Source organism: Rousettus aegyptiacus, unplaced genomic scaffold, assembly GCF_014176215.1.
Source record: "Rousettus aegyptiacus isolate mRouAeg1 unplaced genomic scaffold, mRouAeg1.p scaffold_m13_p_7, whole genome shotgun sequence".
In the NCBI taxonomy this organism is placed as follows: domain Eukaryota; kingdom Metazoa; phylum Chordata; class Mammalia; order Chiroptera; family Pteropodidae; genus Rousettus; species Rousettus aegyptiacus.
The window spans coordinates 96,413,312-96,438,698 of NW_023416310.1; the positions used below are offsets into that span (position 1 = coordinate 96,413,312).

Consider the following 25,387-nt stretch of genomic DNA (forward strand, 5'->3'; position numbering starts at 1 on the left):
TAATAGGTTTGGGAAGAGAATTTGCTCATTAATTTTCTATAAAGAAGATTCTAGGCCACCAGCTATGTCTGTGACTATCATGTTCACAGTGTGTCCTCAAACTTTAGAATTGCACCTTTCATAGAGTGTGCACTCAAATAGGTTTTCAATATTTAATTAGTGAGTCACTAATGCAACTGCAAAGTCTAAAACAATGGATAAAAACCATTGATTTAAAAAATAAAGGTAAGATAGAAAAGTTAGTAAAGTACTATAAAGAGCAAACAATATTTCAGTGATCTTTTTTCACTAAGAACACATCCAGAAGGTACTATTTCACCATTATTTCAAAGTTTACTTTAGCTTTGATTTTTAGAAATAGGTAGTAAAAGGAAACATTTTAGCAGTTGTATGTATGTTATCATTGCATGTCTCACAGTTTTCTTATTTAAGAAAACTTAGAGTACTTTACTAACCTGAGAAAACCTGAGATAAGGCAGTGAGCAGTCAGTTCTTTGGATTATCCCTAACATAATAATTAACTTCTAGAAGTTACTCATAAATTTTAATCAGACACAAAATACATTGACTACTCAGAGTTTTTAAATCTTCACGCTTTGTGGAGAAGATTAAAGGTATTTTTCACAATCCTCAGAGGACCCAGAAAGTGCTGGAGGTTGGGAGGAAAATGAGATATTTTGAAAATTTTAGACTCCTATACTAAAAAAAGAAATATGAAGACTATGTATACAAAAAGTTCATTATGCTCCTTATTAAAATAGTGACGAAGTTGAATGGGTTTAAACATAAGTTATTGAAGAATGGTTAAGAGAACTTTTCTTGAATGAGATTATAAAGTGGGAATAAAATTGACCCAAAGTTAATGATTCAAATGTAAAATCGGACAATCTTTGTTACATAAGGCCAAGACGTGCTAAGAGACTTAATTATTGGAAAGCCGTATTAAAGATCCACATTGCAGCAAAAAGATAACAAGTAGAATGTATTTGATGAGATGAACATAAACATTAACATAGGCAGAAAGAATTGCCACTACCTTATAAGGGATAAAGCTTGAAAAAAAAAAATAGGACCACACCAATTAAGAAAAAGCAGTGCTATTAATAAAAGTAGTGACACTCAAGAAAATCTCTCTTTAGTAAGATTTGCTGACCAATCATACAGACTGTGAGTAGTAATTCGGTAAATGCCAAGAATACTGAGCAATCAAAAAACTCATCCCCGCCCACAGAATACACTTCCTGTCTCGCTACCATCACCAGAAAAATGAAAAATGATGAAAAATAATTATGCACGACTAATTTAAGTAGGTTTGCAGAGGAAAAAGAGGAGTCATAAGCGACTTGGGGGTCTTCATTACTGGCACATACATCCATAGAATGAGCTTCACACAGGAGATCCCGAGGGGGAGCCACTTCTGGGGGCGCGTTCATAAAATTAAACTCTGTCTTAGCTGATTGTGAGGCAACGCACAGATTGTAGGAATAGGACAATGTTCCCTCACTGTAATTGGAGAGAACCCCAGGTCCAGACTTGGAACTGAGGTCAGGATGAAAGCAACTCCAGGCGGCGGGGCTGGAGGAGCGTCGCAGGCGCAGGGCGACCGCCAGAATCACCGCGAGGAGGAAGAGCACTGAAATCAAGGCCAAGGCCACCACCAGGTAAAACTGCAGCTCAGCCTGGGGGTCCGAGGGCTCGGCGCGGTCACTGAAGTCTGGCAGAGCCTCTTGTAGGCTGTCAGCGAAGACCAGGAGCAGCGTGGCGGTGGCCGAGAGGGCTGGCTGCCCACCATCGCGCACAGCGACCAGCAGGCGCTGGCGGGCAGCGTCCTTCTCGCCCAAAGCGCGCGCCGTGCGCACCTCGCCCGTGCGCAGCCCCAGGCTGAACAGTCCGGGCTCGCTGGCCTGCAGCACGTGGTAGGACAGCCAGGCGTTGTGTCCCGAGTCCGCGTCCACCGCCACCACCTTGGTGACCAGGTAGCCGGGCTGCGCGGCGCGCGGCACCGTGTCGAAGAGCGCAGAGCCGTCGGGCCCCAGCGCCGGGTACAGCACGCGAGGCGCGTTGTCGTTGCGGTCGCCCACCAACACGCGCAGGCTCACGTTGGCGCTGAGCGCGGGCGAGCCCTGGTCGCGGGCCTGCAGCGTCAGCTCGAAGGCGCGCAGCTGCTCGTGGTCGAAGGCGCGCTGCGCGAACACCACCCCGCTCTGCGCGCTCACCGACACGTAGGACGACAGCGCCCGCGGCTCCAGGTCGCTGACCACGATGGAGTAGGAGACGTGGCCGTTGGGTCCCAGGTCGGGGTCGGAGGCGCTGACTTGAGCGATGGGGTCCCTGGGTGGGGTGTTTTCTGGCGCATGAACCAGGTAGGAGACCTGGTGGAACACCGCAGCGTTGTCGTTTATGTCGTTTATGTCGCTGATGTGTATGGTGACGGTTGTACTAAAGAATAGGTATGGTTCGCCCTTGTCAGTTGCTGCGCTGACATTGTACTCTGCCATTTGCTCCAGGTCTAGAGCACTATCAATCATCAATTTGTAATAATTCTTGAAGGTGGATTCTAATTTGAAAGGAACTTCTTCTTGAATATAACATGTCACCAGACCATTTTGCCCAGAATCTTGGTCTTGCACTTTAATGAGGGCTATTATGGTTCCAGAGTCTGTGTCTTCAGGAATCCATTTTGAAAAGGACATGAATGTCACCTCTGGGGCATTGTCAGTCTCATCAACAATGTAAATCTCAACATTGCAGCGAGCCATGTGTACCCCTCCATCTTTGGCTTCTACAGCCAACATATATCTGCTTGTCTCTTCAAAGTCTAATGTACCATTGGTTGTGATGTCACTTGTATATGGATTGAGATTGAAGAGGAGGCTGGTGCTTGTTGGAGCATTGAGGAAGGCATAGGTGATTTCTGCATTAACGCCCTCATCCTGGTCTGTGGCCTTCACCCTTAGCAGAGAGGTTCCCTGGGCCATGTTTTCTTGGAGTCTAGCTCTGTATGTGTCCTGGCCGAATACTGGAGCATTATCGTTGGCATCAGTGACATGGATCCAGATCTGGGTGGTGCCACTTAGAGGACAGTCCCCCTCCCCCCATTCCGTGGCCGTCAGGACTAAGTGGTGGGAGTTCTGCTGTTCTCTGTCCAGTGATTTTTCCCGCAGTAATTCTGGGTATTTACTTCCATCAGGACTTTCCTTAGTTGACAGAGAGACGTGTTCATTGGGGTTGATGGTATAAATCTTCAGTGAGTTACTTTCTGTATCTGCATCTTGTGCAGAATCCAGAGGGAATTTTACCACTGATGAGGCTGACTCACAGATTTCTAAGTCAATGTCTTTTGCAATGAAATATGGTGCATTGTCGTTAATATCTTAGATTGCAACAATCACGTGGAACACATTCATTGGATTTTCAGAGGCTATTTCAAATTCCAGTGCACACTCAGATTTCCTCCACAAATCTTCTCTTTATCTATCTTATTGCTCACTAACAAATCCCCACTCTCTGCACTCGCATTGAAAAAAACCTCTGCACTAACCCACAATTTTCGAGCTGGAAACTCCTGGACATTGAGCCTCAGATCCTTAGCGAGGTTGCCCATCCTTGAGCCCTTGGCCAGCTCCTCTGGAACCTCGTACTGAATTTGCTGGGAGATGACCCTGCACAACAAAGACTGCGGGAAGAGAAACAGTACCTGGCTTTTCATTGTTTCAGCTTTCCTGGAGCTCCTTTGCATCTCTTGAACTCTCTGGGAAGCTTCTTTCCAAGCTGTCTCTGGGATATTTAAAAAATCAATCGCTGCACCCTGGGCTTTTGTAATTTGAGTGTAGGACTTGTTAGGTGTTCGAGGGTGCATCCCGCATTCTGATGTGTGCAGCTGTAAAGCATTTTGCCAGAAGCTCCTGCAGAACTGAGTACTCTTTTCTTCCCTTTGGTCAACAGCGACGTCCCGAGGTTGTCTGTGAAAACTGCATATTGCCCAGCTATTTATCCTCAAAGTGTAAGCTCTTGAATCTATGCATTTTGTCTTTTTATTTGTTGGAAAAAACCCAAATATTCAAGTTTTTCCTTTAAATCAACATTTTCTAGTTTTTGTCATCTCATAATCCTTGTCATCATTTTACATTTTTCTTTTTTCATTAAAATATTTCATAATGCACAGTCATTTTTTTTCAGTTTTGGAGGCAAAAATACCTTTAGTGATTTCACTGTATAAAATTGGCAGAACTAGTATGGATGTACCCAAGTAAGTTACTGGATTTTTATCTACATTTTAGTGGACTATGATCCTTATACTTTTGTAAGTCCATAATTTCCCTTATTTAGTATTTTAAACTATCTCCATCTATACTTCAGCAATTCAGTAATACTTTTCAAAGGTAGTCTTTGCAAAAAAAAAAAAAAAGTGAGTCAAGGCCCTAGAGTTATTTTAATGTATTGTTCATCTTTTTAAACATAATTTTCCTGTTAAGTACAGCAGAGCCTGATATTTTGTTAAAGGGACCAATTCAGTATTCGGGTGCGAATGTACCCTTTTATAAGGCTGAATCTTGTGTAAACCACATTCATTTTTTATGAAACCAGAGCTTCTTTATTATAGAAGGTATATGCAATATTCCATAATGCCAATTCTCAGCTCTAGCCATTAATAGTGAAATGAGTTTGACTTGATCACTAATTGGTAAATCTTGAAGAGGCATTCCATTTTGGAACTCACCCTGTAATCCTTGAATTGGTCTTGGGTAACTAAAACCAACAAATGCACTACTAAATTAGATACCAACTCAAATTGTTTTACTATTTTTCGGTGCTAACCTAAACTCATCTTACACTCCAGTATAAACAGATATTATCTGTTTTCTTAAGACATCTTTTCCCTTGCTTTCCCTACTTCATGGCTTTATACTTTCTGTTCCTTGTATCATAATCCCTCCTCCCTTTCCATTGTGATGAATTTCTGACCATCTTTAAAAAAAATCCTTTTTAGTGGAAATGGGATGTCTGAGACCTTTCATTATCTATACGTGTAGATGGAAATTGTACTGCTTTTGTAGTTTCTTTGCATTTTCATAACATTCAGGTAAGCTGTGTTCTATAGGATACTTAGAAAATTCCCTTTGAGCATCTGAAGTTCCCCCGGCACTAAGCCATTTAACAATTTTTTCTCCTTATTATAGAAAGTGATAGTAATATTATAAAAATTTCCCCAAAACAAATATTCAAAAGTTATGTGCCTTTTTTCTGTGATATATTTGCATGTGTGAGTGAGAAAACACCCTTCTCTGCTTTCAGTTATTTTATTCAAACACTGTTGTCACCACTTTCGGATGTACCTCGTCCTAATATATTGAAGGAGACATCTGGCGAGACCTAATAAAATATATTTTGGTCCATTTGTGAATGACTCTCTGATGCCATTTTATGGGTGAAAATAATTTCATTAATTTCAAAATGGGCCAACAATTTCTGGCCCAAGAAAGTTGTAGGACTCCTATTTCATTATTGGAGTAGATGGTCTGGAAATTTCCTGGGGAGGGTGAGACATAACTCCTTATATTTTTGTGCTTCTCAAGGGACAAGAAATGCCACTCCAAGGCCCATAACAGTTTAGGCAATTGAACTTCCTACCTTCAGGCAAAAATCTTAAATCAACGCACACGCGCGCACACACACACACACACACACACACTTAAAGTATACATAATAGGAACTACAGGCTAGGTAAAACTATTTGACAAACCTCTACATTTTTTACCTTACAACTTTTATGTTGTTGAAATGAAGAGAGTGGTTTGGCTTGGAAGACGTTAAGCATCATTTTATTGGAGCCTAAAATACCTAGTATTCATACCTATTTTTTCACTTGTTTGTATCAGTCAGGATAGGGTAGTGACAGACAAACTCCAAACTACAGATACTTGAAGTGAAAAAGGTCTATTTGTTATAAGTATACAGGTCAATGTTGGGTCAACCACAGGATTCTGCTCTCATTGTAGTGCTTCAAGAACCAGGTAGAAAGATCGGTCAAAATTTCACAGAGTATCTTAGAGATTTGGAAATTCTCATAATGGCAACTAGACCTTCCTCCAAAAAGATACAAACCAACTTCCACTTATAATGTCTTGGCCAGAACTAGTTACCTAGGCCCACTCTGCCATACCAGACCTGGAAGTGCACCCCATCATAGACCCAGAAGGAGAGAGGAACAAATATTTAAACAACTGGACTGACTACCATATTGCTTTATTTTCAAATAAATGTGCATTAAAGATTTATAATAACCTCACTGGCATAATTGTTCTTTATAATATTTTAAAAATATACTTACCTGAGGTAGCTTGGGGTCTCCTTTTGCTTCAAGTAAGTCATGAGATACCAGGAGAGGCTCACTTTTCTCACAGCTCTCGTGGCTGATGAGCGTGTCCGCGTAGTTGGGCTGTGGGAAGATCAGGTGACTTTTCCGCGAGTCCGCTGTAAGGGACACCTCGTGGGAATAAGTCTGCAGGAATGCCCGCACCCCGTCCACACCCACAAACTGCGAAGCGGGCACGTGTACCAGCTCGCCTCCTGAAGCTTGGAGGAGGCGCGACGTGAACCAGCGCCTCACTCTGAGCGCCAACAGCACAATGACAAAGGCAAGGAAGACGCAGGAGACTGAGGTCACTGCCACCACGAGGTATAGCGTGAGGCTTGAGGCATCAGAGTCCTGCGGGATCTCTAAGCTACCCAGGTCGGCCAGGACATCCGGAATGCTGTCAGCCACTGCCACAGTGAGCGTGACGGTGGCCGAGAGAGGGGGCTGGCCGTGGTCCTGAACGGCCACCACCAGGCTCTGCTTGAGGGCGTCTCTGTCCAGCAGGGCCCGCGCTGTGCGCACCTCACCCGTGTGCAGCCCCACCGTGAAAAGCCCTGGCTCGCTGGCCTTGAGCAGGCGGTAGGACAGCCAGGCGTTCTGGCCTGAGTCTCGATCCACTGCCACCACCTTAGTGACCAGATATCCGGGTTCTGCAGAGCGGGGTGCCAGCTCCACGCCAGTGGAACCATCAGTGGGGAGAGCGGGGTACAGGATCTCTGGTGCATTGTCGTTCTGGTCCAGCACAAAAAGATTTAGAGACACGTTGCTGCTGAGGGGAGGGTCCCCGCTGTCACTGGCTGTCACCAGTAGCTGCAGGTCTCTAATTTGCTCATAGTCGAAGGAGCGCAGAGCGTACAGGATACCGGTGTCGGAGTTGATGGAGAGGTAGGTGGAGAGAGGCGCCCCCTGGACGGTATCCTCAGCCAGTGCATAAGTGATGTGGGCGTTCTCCGTGCTGTCAGGGTCCTGGGCAGTAACGGAGAAGATGGAGGCTCCCCTGGGATTGTTTTCCGGAATGTAGGCAGAGTAGGAGGCATAAGTGAAGGTAGGTGGGTTGTCATTGATGTCTGCTACGTGCACGGTGAAGTGAGTGTCGGTGGACAGAGGAGGATTTCCCCCATCAATTGCTCTCAGAGTGAGGTTATATTCAGAAAACTGTTCACGGTCCAGGGACTTGGCTGTCACTAAGCGGTAATATTGGTCTATTGATTTTTCCAAATTAAATGGCATATTTCCCAGGACAAAAACTGTGACTTGCCCATTCTGTCCAGAATCTCGGTCATGCACATTGACAAGGGCAATTTCTCTTCCAGCGGTAGCTTCTTCTGGAACTGATCCTGTGAAAGAAGTGATCATGACTTCTGGGGCATTGTCATTCACATCCAGAACTGTGACTAGAATCTTTGCTATTGAAAGAAGACCTGGTCCATCTTGTGCTTCAACTTTAATTTCATAGAACATAGCATCCTCATAATCTAGGCTTTTTAATATTGATATATCTCCTGTCACGGAGTTGAGGTGAAAAATCTGAGCAATTTTCCCAGGCATTTCATCTAGTATATAGGACACTTGAGCATTGAACCCCTCATCAGGGTCGGTGGCATTCACCGTGAGCAGCCGAGTGCCCACTGGCAAGTTCTCTGGAACACTTATTCGGTACTGAGGCTGAGTAAACACTGGTGGATTGTCATTTGCGTCCAGAACTATCACTTGGATGCACAAGGTGCCAGAGTGGACAGGGTTACCACCATCAGAGGCAATGAGAATAAGATGATGAACTTCCTTTTCCTCACGGTCCAGAGCCCGCTCTAGCACCAGCTCTGGGTACTTGGCCCCATCAGAGACGCTCTTCACCTCCAGAGAGAAGTAGTCACTGGGGCTGAGCTGGTAATTCTGCAGAGAATTCATGCCCACATCTGGGTCAAATGCAGTCTTAAGTGGAAATCGAGTTCCTGCGGCCGTTAGTTCACCAATTTTTATTTCTAATTCTTCTGTTAGAAAATTAGGAGCATTATCATTAATGTCTTTAATTTCTATTTCTACTTCCCAAATTTTCAATTTGTCTTCAACCAAGATGTTAAATTTTACTAGACACTGCGCGCTTTGAGCGCAGAGCTCCTCCCGATCTATCCTGCCCGCGGTGACCAAGCTGCCGCCTCGCGGATTCAGAGAGAAAAGCTGCGTCCTACCTCTGTAGACGATGCGGACTCCGCGCTCCTCCAGCTCCCGGGGCTCCAGCCCGAGATCCTTAGCGATGTTGCCCACGAAGGACCCTTTGTCCAGCTCCTCCGGCACCGAGTATCGGATCTGCCCGGATCCAGTCTTGCACAGAGTCCCCAGGAATGCACACAGCAGGGCCAGTCCTCCACTGTTTCTGAATCTCATGTAATCGGTCATTTCCTTTTTGGTGAATTTTTTTTTTTCCTGAATTCGGTTCCAATTTCCCACGATAGACTCACTCTTATTTTCTCAATGAACTAAGCTTTTCATGGGCCTGATTCATAGATCACAGAGCCGGGTGAGCTTGGTAACAGCCTGGATCTTCTGGGTCTAATTTGCTGGCTTTTTACTTTTTATGAACAAAGTAATGGTGGACTAGCTCTCTAGCTACGTTTTCCTCCTTAAGTGGTCAACAGCGACGCTCAGAGGCCTAACCGTTTAGTGCACCCTCACAGACAAACCCGTTAGTATTTTTAAAGGTTTCCAACAGCTGAAACCCTTTTAATCAGAGGTATTGGGATTGGTGTTTATCTCACATAATGGAATTGCTTTATGTTAAATAGGTGACTTCAAATTACTTCCTTGGGAAACCATGCACTAACTTTAACACAAGCAACATTATTTCAAACAAGCCAGAGATACTGTTCTGAAATGTTCAAAACTTAAGAACCACACAGAAAAATCATTTGCAATCTTAAGTTATGCCTCTTGAAGCTTGCCCCTGATAGCTTGACATATTAGTTTCCATATTTTTATTTAATCCATTCATTAAGCAAACATATAATTGGGTGTCAGACAATATCTGGGGGTTTAGGATGAATGATATGGATACAGCCACTTCCTTCACAAAGTTTATAAAGATATAAAAGCGAACAAGGAATTACAGCGCATTGTGATCACAACCATCATGGGGAATCCAAGAGCGATGGGAGGGCCTCCAACTGACCTTAGAGAGGTTATCGAAGGCTTTCCCAAGAAACATAAGAAGAATAGATCAGGGAAGAAGTCTGGATGTGAGAGAGAACAGCATGGCAATGCCTAGATGTGAGTGAGAAATCATAGAACGTTATGGTACTAAAAGTAGTTCACTTTGCTTAAATCTAGAGGGTGAGGATGTTTTTTAAAGATCCAAACTGAAACTAGTAGAGATACGCTTTTGTTTTATGTTGCAGAAACTCTTTTTTTTTTGTATTTATTTTTCTCTCCAAGCACAAAAATAGGACTTGTGGTTACTATACACAAAAAAGGAACTGTCTTTTATTTTCCTCAGTTCATAATTTATTAATTACTTACAAGTAAAAGTGTTATGCTGTATTATTCCACAGTGAGTTCCCATTTAATCTCATAGAGAATTATGCAATAGTAATAAACACAAGGGAATATATTGTTCCATTAATTTTCCCTCAGATGCCCTTAAATATGGTAAGGAATCACAGCACCTTGAAGATGATGATACCATTACATACAAGACTCAGTACGTGATAACTTCCAAATAAAAACAATCCCAGTTACATAGAGTATTAGTGTATTCTTTGCCCTCTGTTATTAAATATATAACCAACATACTTAAAGCCAGCATGGGAAAAGAAATGAGAAGGCAAGTTGTGGTTGTGAGGGGGACTTAGGTTGTGTGAGGGATTGGAAGTGTTTTAAACAGCTGCTATAAGAAATTTTGAAAAGAGAGATATATAAGGAGGATATTTATGGGCAATTATTTGATATAGTCTCTGAATCCCTTGAGGGTATACATTATTCTTAAAGAGAAAAAGGCAATCTGATTTCCAAATATGAGAAAAATAAAAACATCATTTTAAAAACATTTTAAAGCACTTGAGTAAACATCAAACGGAAACATGTTTACTATTACACTATTAATTTATTATAGAGCAAATAACTTCTTCAAGGAACACACAGCTACTTTAGAGGCAAATGAGATTTTTAACTAAGCAGAGATACCATGACATAACTTCCTGAAACATGGTGAAGCATATGTATTTTTAAATTTCCATCTTTTAAACAGGGAAGGTCATGCAAATCAAGTAAAATGAAGAACCTCACCGCCAACCTGAAGGAAAAATATTAAGACTGAGTGAGAAGAAACTAATCACTTAAGTTTTTTTCATTATTCATAAACAAATTCAAATATAAAACATAAAGGCCTTAAATTTTAAAGCACTTGAATAAACGTATGACCAACCTTCATATTTTTAAAAGAGGAAGAATTATTGACCAAGCATATCAGATGATTTGCCCAGGGATGGGACAAAAAATACAAGAAACTAGATACCCCTCTTCCTAATTCAGTGGTCTTTTGATAACCTAAATATCTTCACCTACTAATTCCTGATTTACACTCATGACAAATTATTCTAGCCCCTCTTCCTCCTTACAATGTGTGAACACTTAGACATATCAAGAAGTAATCCACCAGGGCTTATGTCCTAAAAATTGAATATATTCCCAAGGAAACAGGCAAAATATAAGAGATATGTTAAACAATGGAGGAAGCTAAGTAAATAGGTGATTTTATTTATTTTAGTAATAGCTCACAAGTATATTGTGAAGAGAGTTTACCTGAGGAAATGTTTCTTCTTCAACTTCAAGTAAAGTCTGAGGCACTGATAGAAAATCACTTTTCTCACAGCTCTCCTGACTGATGAGTGTGTCCGCATAGTTTGGCTGCGGGAAGATCAGGTGACTCTTCCGCGAGTTCGCAGTGAGGGACACCTCGTGGGAATAGGTCTGCAGGAATGCCTGCACCCCATCCACGCCCACAAACTGTGAGGCTGGCATGCTGGCCAATCGCCCTCCCGAAACCTGGAGCAGTCGTGACGTGTACCAATGCCTCACTCTGAGCGCCAATAGTACAGTGACAAAGGCGAGAAAGATGCAAGAAACAGCAGCCACCGCCACCACAAGGTATAGGGTGAGGCCTGAGGTGTCAGAGTCATGCAGGATCTCTAGGCTACCCAGGTCGGCCAGGACATCTGGGATACTGTCAGCAATGGCCACGGTGAGCGTGACAGTGGCCGAGAGAGGAGGCTGGCCGTGGTCCTGGACGGCCACCACCAGGTTCTGCTTGAGTGCATCTCTGTCCAACAGGGCCCGCGCTGTGCGCACCTCTCCCGTGTGCAGTCCCACCGTGAAGAGCCCCGGCTCGCTGGCCTTGAGCAGGCGGTAGGACAGCCAGGCGTTCTGGCCGGAGTCTTTGTCCACTGCCACCACCTTAGTGACCAGATATCCGGGTTCTGCAGAGCGGGGCGCCAGTTCCACGCCAGTGGAACCATCAGTGGGGAGCGTGGGATACAGGATCTCTGGTATGTTGTCATTTTGGTCCAGCACGAACAGTTGCAGAGACACGTTGCTACTGAGTTGTGGGGTCCCACTGTCACGCGCTGTCACCCAGAGCTCCAGGTCGCGGAACTGCTCATAGTCAAAGGAGCTTAGTGCGTAGAGGACACCGGTATCAGAGTTGATGGAGATGTAGGAGGACAGAGGCGCCCCCTGAAGGGCGTACTCAGTTAAGGAATAAGTTACATGGGCGTTGTCATCGCTGTCGGGGTCATGGGCAGTCACAGAAATGATGGAGGCACCTCTGGGGTTGTTTTCAGGAATGTAGGCTGAGTAGGATGTGTGGGGGAACATGGGCGGGTTGTCGTTGATATCTGCCACCTGCAGCAAAACATGAGCATCTGTGGACAGAGATGGGTTCCCTCCATCTTTTGCGGTCACAGTGATGTTGTAAGAGGAAAACTGTTCCCTGTCAAGGGCTCTGGTTGTAACCAGTCGGTGGTAATTGTCCACTGACCTTTCTAACTTGAAAGGAAGGTTCTCTGGGAGTGAACATGTGAGAAATGCATTCTGCCCAGAGTCTCTGTCATGTACATTGAAAAGTGCAATTATGGTTCCTGGAGGAGAGTCTTCAGAAATTGAGCTAGTAGCAGAGGTCATGTAAAATTCTGGGGCATTGTCATTCACATCCAGAACCGTGACAATAACCTTCGTTCTAGTCAGAAGGCCAGGACCATCCTGAGCTTCAATATCAATTTCGTGGAATTTGGCAGCCTCATAATCCAGACTTTTTCTGATTGTTATTTCTCCCGATATCGACTTAACCTCAAATACCTCTGAGGATTCTCCAGGGGTTTCGTCTTGGAAATATGCCACTTGTGCATTGTGTCCCTCATCTGCATCAGTGGCGGTCACCGTGAGTATCCGGGTGCCTACGGGCACATTCTCCGGAACACTTACACGGTACTCAGGCTGTGTAAAAACAGGCGCATTGTCGTTCACATCCAGGACCATCACGCGGATGCGGGAGGTGCCAGATCGGACTGGGTCGCCCGCGTCCAAAGCCATGAGGACCAGGTGATGTACCGCCTCTTCCTCGCGGTCCAACGCCCGCTCCAGCACGAGCTCCGGGTACTTGTTCCCATCTGCTCCACTTCGCACGTCCAGGGAGAAGTGGTCATTTGAGTTAAGCTCATACTTCTGGAGGGTGTTCTCCCCTACGTCCGCATCATGCGCGCTCTTTAGAGGAATCCGGAATCCTGGCGTAGTTGTCTCACTGATTTTTAGTTCCAGTTCCTCTACTCCAAAGCGAGGCGCATTATCATTAATATCTGTTATTTCTACCTCTACTGAATAAATATTCAATTTATCTTCCAGAAGTATGTTAAAATTCACCAGACACAGCGTGCTCTGAGCGCAGAGCTCCTCCCGGTCTATCCTGCCCGCGGTAACCAAACTGCCGCCTCGCGGATTCAGAGCAAAGAGCTGCGTCCTACCTCTGGAGACGATGCGGACTCCGCGCTCCCCCAGCTCCCAGGGCTGCATCCCCAGGTCCTTGGCGATGTTGCCCACGAAAGAGCCTTTGTCGATCTCTTCTGGCACAGAGTAGCGCATCTGCCCAACTCCCATCTCCCACAGGGCTGCCAAAACAAGACACAGCAGGACCAGTCGTCTGCGTTGTGGCAACTTTTGCAGAACCGCCATTTCTTCTGCTTCTGGTTTTTCTCCCAGGCAACTTCCAGCATACAGTGCGGGATTCCAACCTTTATTCCTCAGAGCCTGTGGTGACCAGCATTCACGGGAGCCAGGTCTCCACTAGTGGAGAGAACTAGTGGACAACTGGACTGAATCCCTTCGCTGCTCGGAACCCTGCGGGCCAAAAGCCCAGCCCTTTGTGTTGTGGGAGTCGTAGCATTGGATTGGACGTCTTGCAGGCTTTTACTTCTCAGGTGGTCAACAGCGACGCTCAGAGGCCTAAGTAATATTTGCACCCTTTCAGGCAAACCCAAGTTATTTCTTGTTTATGTTAGCCTTGTGACTTTCAAGTTGCTTTGAGGACTCTTACTGTTCTAAAATACCTTAGAAGTAGATCTTTCAAGTTAGGAGTTTTTCTCTCAGAATTAATAAGAATGGTGTAAATGAATGTGACCTTGATAGTATTTTCTAGGAAAGTATTATTGAAGTTCAAAACATTCTATTAATCAAGGTTGCTGTGGTCCTTTCTCCAAACATCTTCAATCTCTTATTTTATATTCTCAGACAATAAGCTCTATTTTAAAACATAAGCCACATTATTTCCTAAGGTTATATATTTTGGGTTTTTGTGCTTGATAGCTTAATATTTAACTTCAAGACCTGTATTTAAATTTTTGAATTATCAGACACTTAATTGGGTGACTATCTTGTGCCTGACACTTTGCCTGATTGATACTGGAGATAGAATAGTGAACCTGATTAACACAGTCCCTTCTCTCAGGAAGTTTTCAGGATTGGGGAAGGCATAGGAAAGTTAATAGATTATTATAATAGAGTATGATAACTGCTACAATGGTGGGAAGCACTGAGCAATGGGGGAATACACAGGAAGGGTATCCGGCCTAGTTTTGGGGGTCAGGAAAGACTTTTCTGGGACATGAATTCTAAAAGGTAGGATTAGATCAAGAAAGAGGCTGGAATAGTGTTCTAGAATGTCAGCACAAATGCTGGGAAGTGAGAGGCAGCATGGAATATTAAGAAAACAAGGAAGGAGTTTTACCACGTGGAGAATAAGTCAAAGTGGTTAGAGCTTGCCAAGTCCTTTTCCTGATATTTAGTGTTTTTCAAGTATATAAAACAATACATTGCATGTCTTTTTACTCCTGTTTCATTTTAATGTACTTATGAATAACACATTTGTTATTTCAAAAATAAATTTTGAAGTATTTCAAACATACAGACAAATATAGAAAATAATGTAATGAAAGCCTGTATACATGCCACTTAACATTGATCACATCTTAACATTTTGTCATATTTAATTGAGACCAGTTTTTAAACATTTTATTTTTAATAATTTCAGACTTAAAGAAAGTTTGCAAAAATGGTACAAAAGATTCCCACACACCCATCATCCATATTATCCCAAATGTTAACATTTTGATTTCATGCTCCGTTTCTGTCTCTGTCTCTCTCCCTCTTTCAATCTCCATGAACTATTTCAGAGTAAGTTGCAGACGTGATGTTCCTTCACTTCTAAATACTTCAGTGTCTATTTCTTAAAATCAATAACATTCCCTCATTACCAAAATACAATAAAAGTCAGTAAATTGGAATTGATATAGTCCTATTATCTTATCTACAAACGTTTGTCAAATTTCGCCAGTTGTCACAATAATGCCTTTTTATAGCAAAAGGGGGAAAATCTGGTCTAGGATCCAGTTCAGGATCACACAATATTTTAATGATTTCTCTTTAGTTAAACAGTTAATCTGAGACAGTTTACCAGTCTTTTTAAAAATTTTATGACTTACACTTCTTTTGAAAAGTAGTGGTCAGTTATTTTGTAGAATAGCCCTCATTAAGATTTGTCTGATGATTTCCCCCCATGATTAGATTCAGATTATGTGGCTTGCAGCAGGAATGCTACAGAAACATTGTAGCCTTCTAAGTGCATCTTATCAGGAGGCACAATATATCTTTGTCTCATTACTGCTGATGTTAACATTGGTCACTTGGTTAAGGGTTTCTCTATTAGTATCTCTAGTAAAATTACTGTTTTCTCTTTGTAATTAATATTTGCTAGAAAGATGCTTTAATACTATGTAAGTATGTTTCTAAATAAGCTTTCACTATAGACAGTTCACCATAGACAAGGCTTGAACAATCATTACTATGGTTGTTAGGGGTCAATTTTTAAAAACAACCCATAGAAAAAGGTGAATCTCCCTGGTACCCTTCCTTTAAAACAGTCCTATTCCTGCCTAAAGGAATAATCACCAACCAGAATAGAGCACTTATTATTCCCATGCATTTTTTACTGCAGATATATGCATCCACGAACATTTATCTATTTCAAATTCAAATAATAGCATGCTATATGTATTCTCCAATGCACTCCATCTTCAACATTCTACTTTTGAGAATTATTTATGTTGATAATGTTTATTTTAACTGTTGTATAATATTCCATTATAAGAAAAATGTTAAAATTCATTTTCCTAATATAGGAGGATTAGGTTATTTCTTTTCTTTTTCTTCCCTGTCTCTTTCCCTCCCTTTCTTCTTTCTTTACTATTGTAGACAATGAGGCAGTGAACCTTACTGGCCATTTCTTCTCATGTACACATCTCTCTAAGTCTAGGGTATTAACCTGAAAATGGAATTGCTGGGTCAAATTGTATTCATATCACTTCAGTTATCATTAAGTATAATACACCATCCCAAATTTAGTGTCTTAAAATGACGTGGTTTCACACGTTCAACAATTTTCAATCTGTCTGGGATCATCTATCTCAGTTCTGCTGGTCTTGCTGGTCGTTACTCATTCCGCATCATCTGGGGACTGCGCTCAGCTGGTGTGCTGAGACATTTGGGTGATTTTCTCTCTATGCAGTCTCATGTCTTCTCCCTTTACACATGATTTTTCCATGTATGCTTTTTTTTTTTTAACCATGATCTTAACAGCGAGTACTGGACTTCTTTTTGTTTAATTGTGGTAAAATATATGTAACATGAAATTGACCATTTGAAACATTTTTAAGTGTACAGTTCGGTAGCATTACGCATATGCACATAATTAGGCAACCATCACCATCATCCACCTCTGGAACTTTTCCATCTTCCCCAACTGAAACTCTGTACTCACTGAACACTAACTCCCATTCCTCCCTCCTCTCTACCCCTGGCAACCACCATTCTACTTTCTGTTTCTGTAAATTTGACTACTCTAAGAACTTCATATAAGAGGAATCATACAGTTATTTGTCCTTTTGTGGATGGCTTGTTTCACTTAGCATAATGTCTTCAAGGTTCATTCATATCGTAGCATGTGTCAAAGGTCCTTTCCTTTTTTAGGGCATAAAAATATTCCATTAGGTTCATTCATATCGTAGCATGTGTCAAAGGTCCTTTCCTTTTTTAGGGCATAAAAATATTCCATTATGTGTACATTTTGTTTATCCACTGCCATGGACACCAGGGTGGCTTCTACTTCTTTGATATTGTTAATAATGCTGTTATGAACAGGGGTGTATAAATACATGTTCACATTCCTACTTTCATTTCTTTTGGGTATATATCCAGAAGTGGAATTACTGGCTCATATAATAATTCTGTTCAATTTTTAAAAAGAATCACCATACTGTTTTTCTACAGTAATGATTTTACATTCACATCAGCAATGCACAAAGGTTCCGACATCTCCACATCATCACCGACACTTATTTTCTGTTTTGTTTTGTTTTGTTTTGCTTTAAATAGTAGCCATCCCTAATGGGTATGAAGTGGTATCTCTTTATGGTTTTGATTTGCATTTCCCGAATGATTAGTGATGTTGAACATCTTTTTATGTGCTTATTGGGCATTTGTTTATCTCTTTAGCAAAAAGTCTATTAAAGCCCTTTGCCCATTTTAAAATTCAGTTGTTTGTTTTGTTTTTGTTAAGTTGTAGGCATTTTTTATATATTCTGGATATCAATTCTTATCAGACATATGATTTGCAAATATTTGCTCCCATTTCGTAAGCTGTCTTTCCACCCTGTTGATATTGTCTTTTGATGCACAAAAGTTTTAAATTTTGATAAAGTCCAATTTATCTATTTTATTTTGTTACCTGTGCTTGTAGTGTCACATCCAAGAAATCACTGCCAAATCCAATGTCGTGAAGCTCTCCCCCAACGTTTCCTTCTAGGAGTTTTACAGTTTTAGCTCTTTTGCTTAGATCTTTGATCTATTCTGAGTTAATTTTTATATATAGTTTAAGGTAAGGATTAACTTCATTTTTTTTTTTTTTGCATGGGGTATCTTGTTTTCTCAAAATCATTTGTTGAAAGACAAATTCCCGCCCTCCCCTCCACCCCGAACAGTCTTGGCATCCTTATATTGAAAATCATTTGACCATATATGTGACAGTTTATTTCTGGGTTCTCTATTCTATTCCATGGGTCTATAAGTCTATCTTTGTGCCAGCACCATGCTTTTTGATTATTGGACCTTTGAAGTAAATTTTGAAATCAGAGAGTGTGAAATCTCCAACTTTGTTCTTCTTTTTCAAGATTGTTTTGGCTATTCGAGATCTCTTGAGGTTCCATATAAACTTTAGGATGAATTTTTTCTACTTCTGCAAAAAAAAAAAAAAAAAGCCTTTGGGATTTTGGTAGGGATTGCATTGACTCTGTAGGTTATTTTGGGGAGTTCTATAAGTTTTTGATAGATACTCCTTGTCAGGTTAAGGAAATTTCTTTCAATTCTTAGTATGCTAAAATATTTCAATCATGTGTTGAATGTTCTCAAGAACTTTATTATGCCTCTATTGAAATGAACATATGGCTTTTTATCTTTCATCTCAATATGGAGATTAATACTATTAAATTGAAGGATATTATTTAAATATCCTTGCATCTCTGAAGTGAACCTTGCATAGTCATAAATTATAAACATTATTTTAAAAATATTTAGTGGACAGGATTTGATAATATCTTAATCGAGACATTGAATCAACATTTTTAAGTGAGAATGCCCACTTCTGCTCTCACTTATGGCCTGTTGAAGGCTTCTTCCCTGTTGGATCTTTTCCCTTTTTTCTTTTATCCAGTCCTCTGAGAACACTGACGAAATACTTATTGAGAACAATTGATACCAACTCATCATGTTTTCTAGTAGAGCCTCTAGTTTGTTTTTAAAAACCTTTTCATTAACATTGTTTTAGTGCTTTTGAGTCTCATTAAATAACTGCTCACATCCTCATTGCAGTTCTCTAAAAATTTATCTCTTTTACTTCGTCTTTGACAATATCTAGTTTAACTCTGTATGTAATATCCCACTCACATTTCTTGCTTCATGTCAGGTTGTTATATTTTCCCCAGTCTCTTTTTTTTTCCTTCTCTTTCTCCTTTTCCAGGTTTTTGTCTTTGATTTGAATTCTGAGTTTTCCTTTAGGACCTTCCAAAAGAATTTTAGTGATGGCATCCTCCTATATTAGTCTCTGGACTGACAGAATTTCATTTTCTCCCTACTGGTTTCAGTATGACTTTTATTGTCTGCTTCTATTGTTTCATCGTCAGAATTGTTCTTTGTTTGCATTCCAATAATTTATATTTCTATCTTTATTTTTCCTATTATTTTCTTTCAGTTTATGCTGCTATGTTTTTGCCTTGTTTCTTGAACAGCAAGCTAAGTTCATTTATTTTAGAGCATTTGTTTTACTTTAAAAAATTTTTACACTTATTTATAAATTTACCACTAAATACTGTCTTATCTGCACTCATAAGTTTTAATAAATATTATTTTAATTTTTGTTTGTTTCTAAATAGTTTTAATTTCCACTGTAATTTTTTAAATTCGAGAGTAACTTAAGGGTGTAGATTTAAGTGTCCAAACTTTTTGTTTCCTTTTACCATTTTTAAATGTTTACTTTTTGATTTTTCTAGCTTTACTGAGGTATAATTGATAAATTCTAAACTATTTAAAATGTACATGATTATTTGATATACATATATATTGTAAAAGGATTCACCTGAGTTAATTAAAACACCCATCATCTCATATATTTATCATTTTTCTCTATGAGAACATTTGAATTCTATTCTCAGCAAATTTCCATTATACAATACAATGTTATCAACTGTAGTCTCCACCACATATACATTAAATTCTCTCTATTTCCCCAACCCCTAGCTTTGTGATTTAAGTATAGGTTATAAGGCATGTATATTATTGGTACTTTGAAATTTGCTGTGCCTTTTTTGTAATGACTATGTAGTAAGTTGTTGTAATTTTCCATACGCTCATGTAAAGAATGACTATATTTGTTGTGTATGTATAGGATAGGATTCTATGCAGATCTTTTAGATCACTCTTAAAGATTCTGTTGTTCAAATCTTTTGTATACTTAGTAATTTTCTACCTGTGGGATCTATTGTTTCTTTTAAAATTGGGTTAAAATATCCTCATATTATTTCCAAAGCTGTATTGTTTGGTGATGGGAATTCATAATTTTTATATCCTTTTGACTGTCTGTTCTTTATCATCAGTTCATTTTTAAAGTCATCATTAATGTTGTTGCCTTAAACACCACTTTGTTGGTATATTAATATTGATATGACTTCTTTACTTTGTGAATACGTGTGAATTACACTGAAATATTGAAAATTAAGATAAATACTGCCTATCTTTGTTTTAACCATGTATCTTGTCAGCAGAATATCTTGTCAGACAGATTTTAAAAATCTCTTTGTTTTAACAGGTAAACTTAGCTCATTTATATATACTCATGCAAAATTTTAAGAACAGAGAAAAATTTAGATTATAATAAGTTATGTTATTGAGAATGTACTTTCAGAACCAAACAGAAAATGAAAATAAAAATAAAAATCCACACTTAGACATACAGCAGGAATGAAAGAAAAAAAATTTAAAGCCATCAGAGAGAAAACAAAGATTACCTAAAAAATAATGACAATTTGTTGCAGAAATTTCTCATTAGCAACAACAAATTTCCATAAGACAACATATTTCATCATCTTGGTTTATACATTTATTTTAAGTGGAAGAGTCCTCCTTCCCCATCCCACTTCCTCTCCCTCTCTTCCTCCCTGCTGGGTCCAGTGTTTTGACTATCACAGCTCATGTCTGAGAGACTCAGTGTTCATTTTCTGAAACCAGCACCTGTGTCCATCACTGTCCCTTGGTCTGTCTTCGCCTTGCAACAGTTAGGACCATAGGAATTGGTAGGTAGCATTTTCATGTGATTTCCCCTTTTTAACTAGCTGAGGGGCCTAATTGCTTATTTTGGATTCAAACAGAAAGCCTAGCTCAGGTCCCTTGTTTAGCCTGAAGCACTCTCGTCCCCATTAGTCCCTATTACATCTCTGGAGCATTCTCCTGACCTTCGGTGGTGACATCTAAATACAAGACTAGGACTAGAACTCCCACAAGAACTCCCACAGCTTTAGCTTGGCTCTCCACTTTCTGTTTCATTTTTACTTTCTGTTTCATTTTTGGTCCATTATTTGTGCCTTATTATGCTTTTGCTTTCCTTTTTTTTCTTTTAAGATGTATATTGTATTTTTACAAATCACTTTGTTATTTTTATTTTTTTTAATCCCCCCCCCCCACTTCCACACCCCTTAGTATTGCCATCTCCCTTTAAGAACTGGATCTCTGAAGGCGAGGTGTCTCTTCCCACGGGGCCTGGCACACCCAGGTGGTCTAGGGTGCTGGGGTATGGGCCGTGGCTCAGCTGGGGCTTGAACCCAGGACCTACTGTATGGAAACACCTCGCTTTCCTCTTTTTATATTTTATATATCTCTGTAATTTATTGGAGCAGAATAAGTAAATCAAAGCATGGACTTACTCTCATATAATGCATTTGTGTGTGTGTGTGTGTGTGTGTGTGTGTGTGTGTGAAGAGTTAGCATATACATTAAAATGGGATATATAGTTGATTTTTGTTAGTCACTTCTATTACAGGAATAATATACAAGTCAGGAGGCTTCAGAACTAATTCTCAAATTGCATAGTAAATTTTCTATCATTCATTGTATTACTCCATTTCATAAGTAACTTAAACATTTGAAGTATTCTTCAGCATGTATAAAATATCTCAAAATAAAAGATTAAACAAAAGACTAAAGTATTCAACAATAAATTAAGTTTGCAGTTCATATAGATTTCCGTAATTTTATACTAACACAACTAAAAATACTATTTTAGACCTTTACCTATAGATCTTTACTTCTTTAAATGTCCCAAAATAAAACAGCACCCTGACACCTGCCAGTTGACATCTACATTAAATTTAGGGATAAATTAAGAAGTGTTTATAACTTAAGGAAATCTGAAAATAGTATTAGTCACATAAATATTGGTGGACATTTTATATTTAAACTCTATCCTTGCCAGATAAGACAATAAAACCCCCCCAAAATAAAATTATTTGGCCAGAGGCAAGCAAGAAAATGTTGGAAGCCAGATGTCTTTGAGGGAGTGCTCTTTCCACAACGGGCATCTCACACACACTCTTAATCCCAAACACCATCCTACTTTATAATTAATTACGGTCTAACTTTCAATGAAAAACAATTATAAATATACTGGATATAAACACTTTATAACTATTTTTCAGGATCTGTAAATAGAAATCTACAAAGATATATGGGAAATAGAAGAACTGGTAGTAGTAAAGAGTGAAAAGAAGTAAGTAAACTCAGATTATTTTTATCTAGGTAGATTTACTACAAAAAGTTTACCTTAGAAAATATCTCCTTTTTGTCTTCAAGTAAATCCTGAGTTATCAGAAGAGGCTCGCTTTTCTCACAGCTCTCGTGGCTGATGAGCGTGTCCGCGTAGTTGGGCTGCGGAAAGATCAGGTGACTCTTTCGAGAGTCCGCAGTGAGGGACACCTCATGGGAATAGGTCTGCAGGAACGCTCGCATACCATCCACGCCCACAAAGTGCGAGGTGGGAATATTCGCTAATCCGCTCCCTGAAGCCTGGAGCAGACGTGACGTGTACCAATGCCTCAGTCTGAGTGCCAGCAGCACGATGACAAAGGCGAGGAAGATGCAGGAGACTGCGGCCACCGCCACCACGAGGTACAGGGTGAGGCCTGAGGCGTCAGAGTCATGCGGGATCTCTAGGCTACCCAGGTCGGCCAGGACATCTGGAATACTGTCAGCAATGGCTACGGTGAGCGTGACGGTGGCTGAGAGAGGGGGCTGGCCGTGGTCCTGGACGGCCACCACCAAGCTCTGCTTGAGGGCATCTCTGTCCAGCAGGGCCCGCGCCGTGCGCACCTCGCCCGTGTGCAGCCCCACTGTGAAGAGCCCCGGCTCGCTGGCCTTGAGCAGGCGGTAGGACAGCCAGGCATTTTGGCCCGAGTCTCTATCCACTGCCACCACCTTGGTCACTAGGTATCCGGGCTCTGCAGAGCGGGGTGCCAGCTCCACGCCAGTGGAACCATCAGTGGGAAGAGTAGGGTACAGGATTTCTGGTGCATTGTCATTCTGGTCAAGCAGGAATATGCTCAGTGACACATTGCTACTAAGCGTTGGGTCCCCGCTGTCATGCGCAGTCACTCTCAGTTGCAGTTCTCGGAATTGCTCGTAGTCAAAAGCTCTTAGTGCGTACAGGACGCCGGTGTCTGAGTTGATGGAAACATAGGAGGACAGAGATGCCCCTTGAAGCGTGTCCTCTGCCAGGGAGTAAGTGACTCGTGCATTCTCATCGCTATCAGCATCATGGGCTGTCACAGAGAAGATGGAGGCTCCTCTGGGGTTGTTTTCTGAAATGTACACAGAGTAGGAGTCCTTGGGGAAGGCAGGGGGGTTATCGTTGATATCTGTCACTTGCAATGAAATGTGTGTTTCAGTAGATAGAGTAGGAATTCCCTGATCTGTTGCTATTACTGTGATGTTGTACCTGGAGGTAAGTTCTCTGTCCAGTGTTCTTTCTGTCACTAAACGGTAATAATTATCGACTAACTTTTCTAGTTTAAAGGGCAGATTTCCAGGAATGGAACATGTAATGTGACCATTTTCTCCAGAGTCCTGGTCATGCACACTGATAAGAGCAATTATGGTCGCAGGAGGAAAGTTTTCTGGGACTGCAGTGGTAACAGAGGTGATAGTCACCTCTGGAGCATTATCATTTATGTCAAGAACTTTAATCAGCACCTTAGTTCTGGCCATGAGGCCTGCACCATCTTGAGCTTGAATTTCTATTGGATAAATTTTGTATTCTTCAAAATCCAGGGATTTTTTATTCGATATTTCTCCTGTGTGAGAATCCAGCTGAAATATTTGGGCTACTTTGTGGTCTATATTATGAAAGGAGTATGTAACTTCCCCATTGGCTCCTTCATCTGGGTCGGTGGCTTTTACTATGAGCAACTGAGTGCCAACTGGCACATTCTCTGGGACACTCATCTGGTACTGTGCCTGAGTAAATGATGGAGGGTTGTCATTTACATCCACCACCTGAACTCGAATGCGGAGGGTTCCTGAATGGACTGGGTTGCCCCCATCGGAGGCAGTGAGAAGAAGGTGGTGGACAGATTCTTCTTCCCTATCCAGGGGACTCTGCAGCACCATCTCTGGGTGTTGGGACCCATCAGCTCCTTGTTGTACATCCAGGGAGAAATGAGGGTTGAAGCTGAGCTGGTAGCTCTGGAGCGAATTCATACCCACATCAAGGTCTTGCCCAAAAGGCAAAGGGATCCTGGTACCTGGAGTGGTAATTTCATTTACTTTAAATTCCACTTCCTCTAACTGGAATTGGGGAGTGTTGTCATTAATATCAATTATTTCCACTTCAACGGGGAAAAGCTTCATGTCATCCTCTACCAAGATGTTAAAACTCACCAGACACCGCTCGCTGTGAGCGCAGAGCTCCTCCCGGTCTATTCTGCCTGAGGTGACCAAGCTGCCGCTTCTCGGATTCAGAGCAAAAAGGTGTGTCCTACCTCTAGAGACGATACGTACTCCCCGCTCCGCCAGCTCCTGGGGTTGTAGCCCAAGGTCTTTGGCAATGTTGCCCACGAAGAAACCTTCGTCTGTCTCTTCTGGCACCGAGTAGAGGATCTTTCCAGCCCGGACTTCCAACAACAGCCCCAGGAAAAGGAACAGCAGGACCTGCCCGCTGCAGCCGGACAGCTTCACCCAAATCGCCATTGCTTTCTCGCCTCACAGTTTTCTCCCAGTCCAGTACTAAGGGTATTGTTTCTCTGCTCTTCTGAGTCTTAACTGAATATTCAGGAGAATTCAGAGCAGAAAGTGGTCCAGAAGTAGGATCTCGGCAGCCTCAGGGAGACTGTTTTCAATCTGGCGGTGATGGAGGTTCCAAGAAGCTTTTTTGGGGAGGGGCGGGGGGGAAGGGGGCGCGGCGGGGAGGAGCTGTACGCTCTCCGTCCGCCTATATCTCCCAGACTAGTGAACAGCGGCGCCTAGAGTCCTAACCAGTTACTGCACTCTTAGGTAACTACCTTATTAATCCGCTCTATTCTTAAATTTTAGTTTATTGTCAAGGAAATAGTCAAGCATGGTACAATATATATATGAAAAGGAGAAACTACTGTGTTCATTTAATCATATATCAATGTTATTAAATTTCAATACAGTAGAATCCCAGTATTTCCAAGCGATCTGCTTTACCTGTATGTTACTCAGGGACTATCACAAAGGAAAAAAAAAATCATCCCCCCACTCTGTGGTATATCTTGACCATTTGATAATTTCTCAGGCCACATAAAAGAGCAACTTACCTGTTACTGGAGGATGAAAAAATCAAAGGGAAAATACATTTTTAGAATATAAACTAGACTT

The 25,387-nt window shown here is 41.4% G+C and overlaps 2 protein-coding genes across 6 annotated transcripts in view; both read right to left on the reverse strand.

Moving 5' to 3' along the window:
- Positions 1-24,882, reverse strand: part of LOC107499678 (protocadherin gamma-C4) — a 155,491-nt gene extending 130,609 nt beyond the window's left edge. The window contains exons 1-2 of one of the 5 annotated variants that reach the window (XM_036225163.1): positions 8,548-9,120; positions 6,332-7,695 (exon numbers count right to left, since the gene is read on the reverse strand). In XM_036225163.1, the coding sequence (XP_036081056.1) occupies positions 6,332-7,695; positions 8,548-8,755 (1,572 nt within the window). In that variant the 5' untranslated portion in view covers positions 8,756-9,120. Of the gene's footprint in view, positions 1-3,899; positions 3,972-6,331; positions 10,644-11,152; positions 17,896-22,315 lie in introns of those variants that run through there. The other 4 variants (XM_016124133.2, XM_016124134.2, XM_016124126.2 and 1 more) reach the window with 4 other exon arrangements.
- On the reverse strand, positions 1,079-3,874 carry LOC107499682 (protocadherin gamma-B1-like). Its single transcript, XM_016124136.2, is given in 2 exon segments — positions 1,079-3,454; positions 3,457-3,874. Coding segments are annotated over 2 exon segments (2,757 nt in total). The 5' UTR covers positions 3,860-3,874; the 3' UTR covers positions 1,079-1,100.
- Positions 24,883-25,387: the final 505 nt, after the last annotated feature.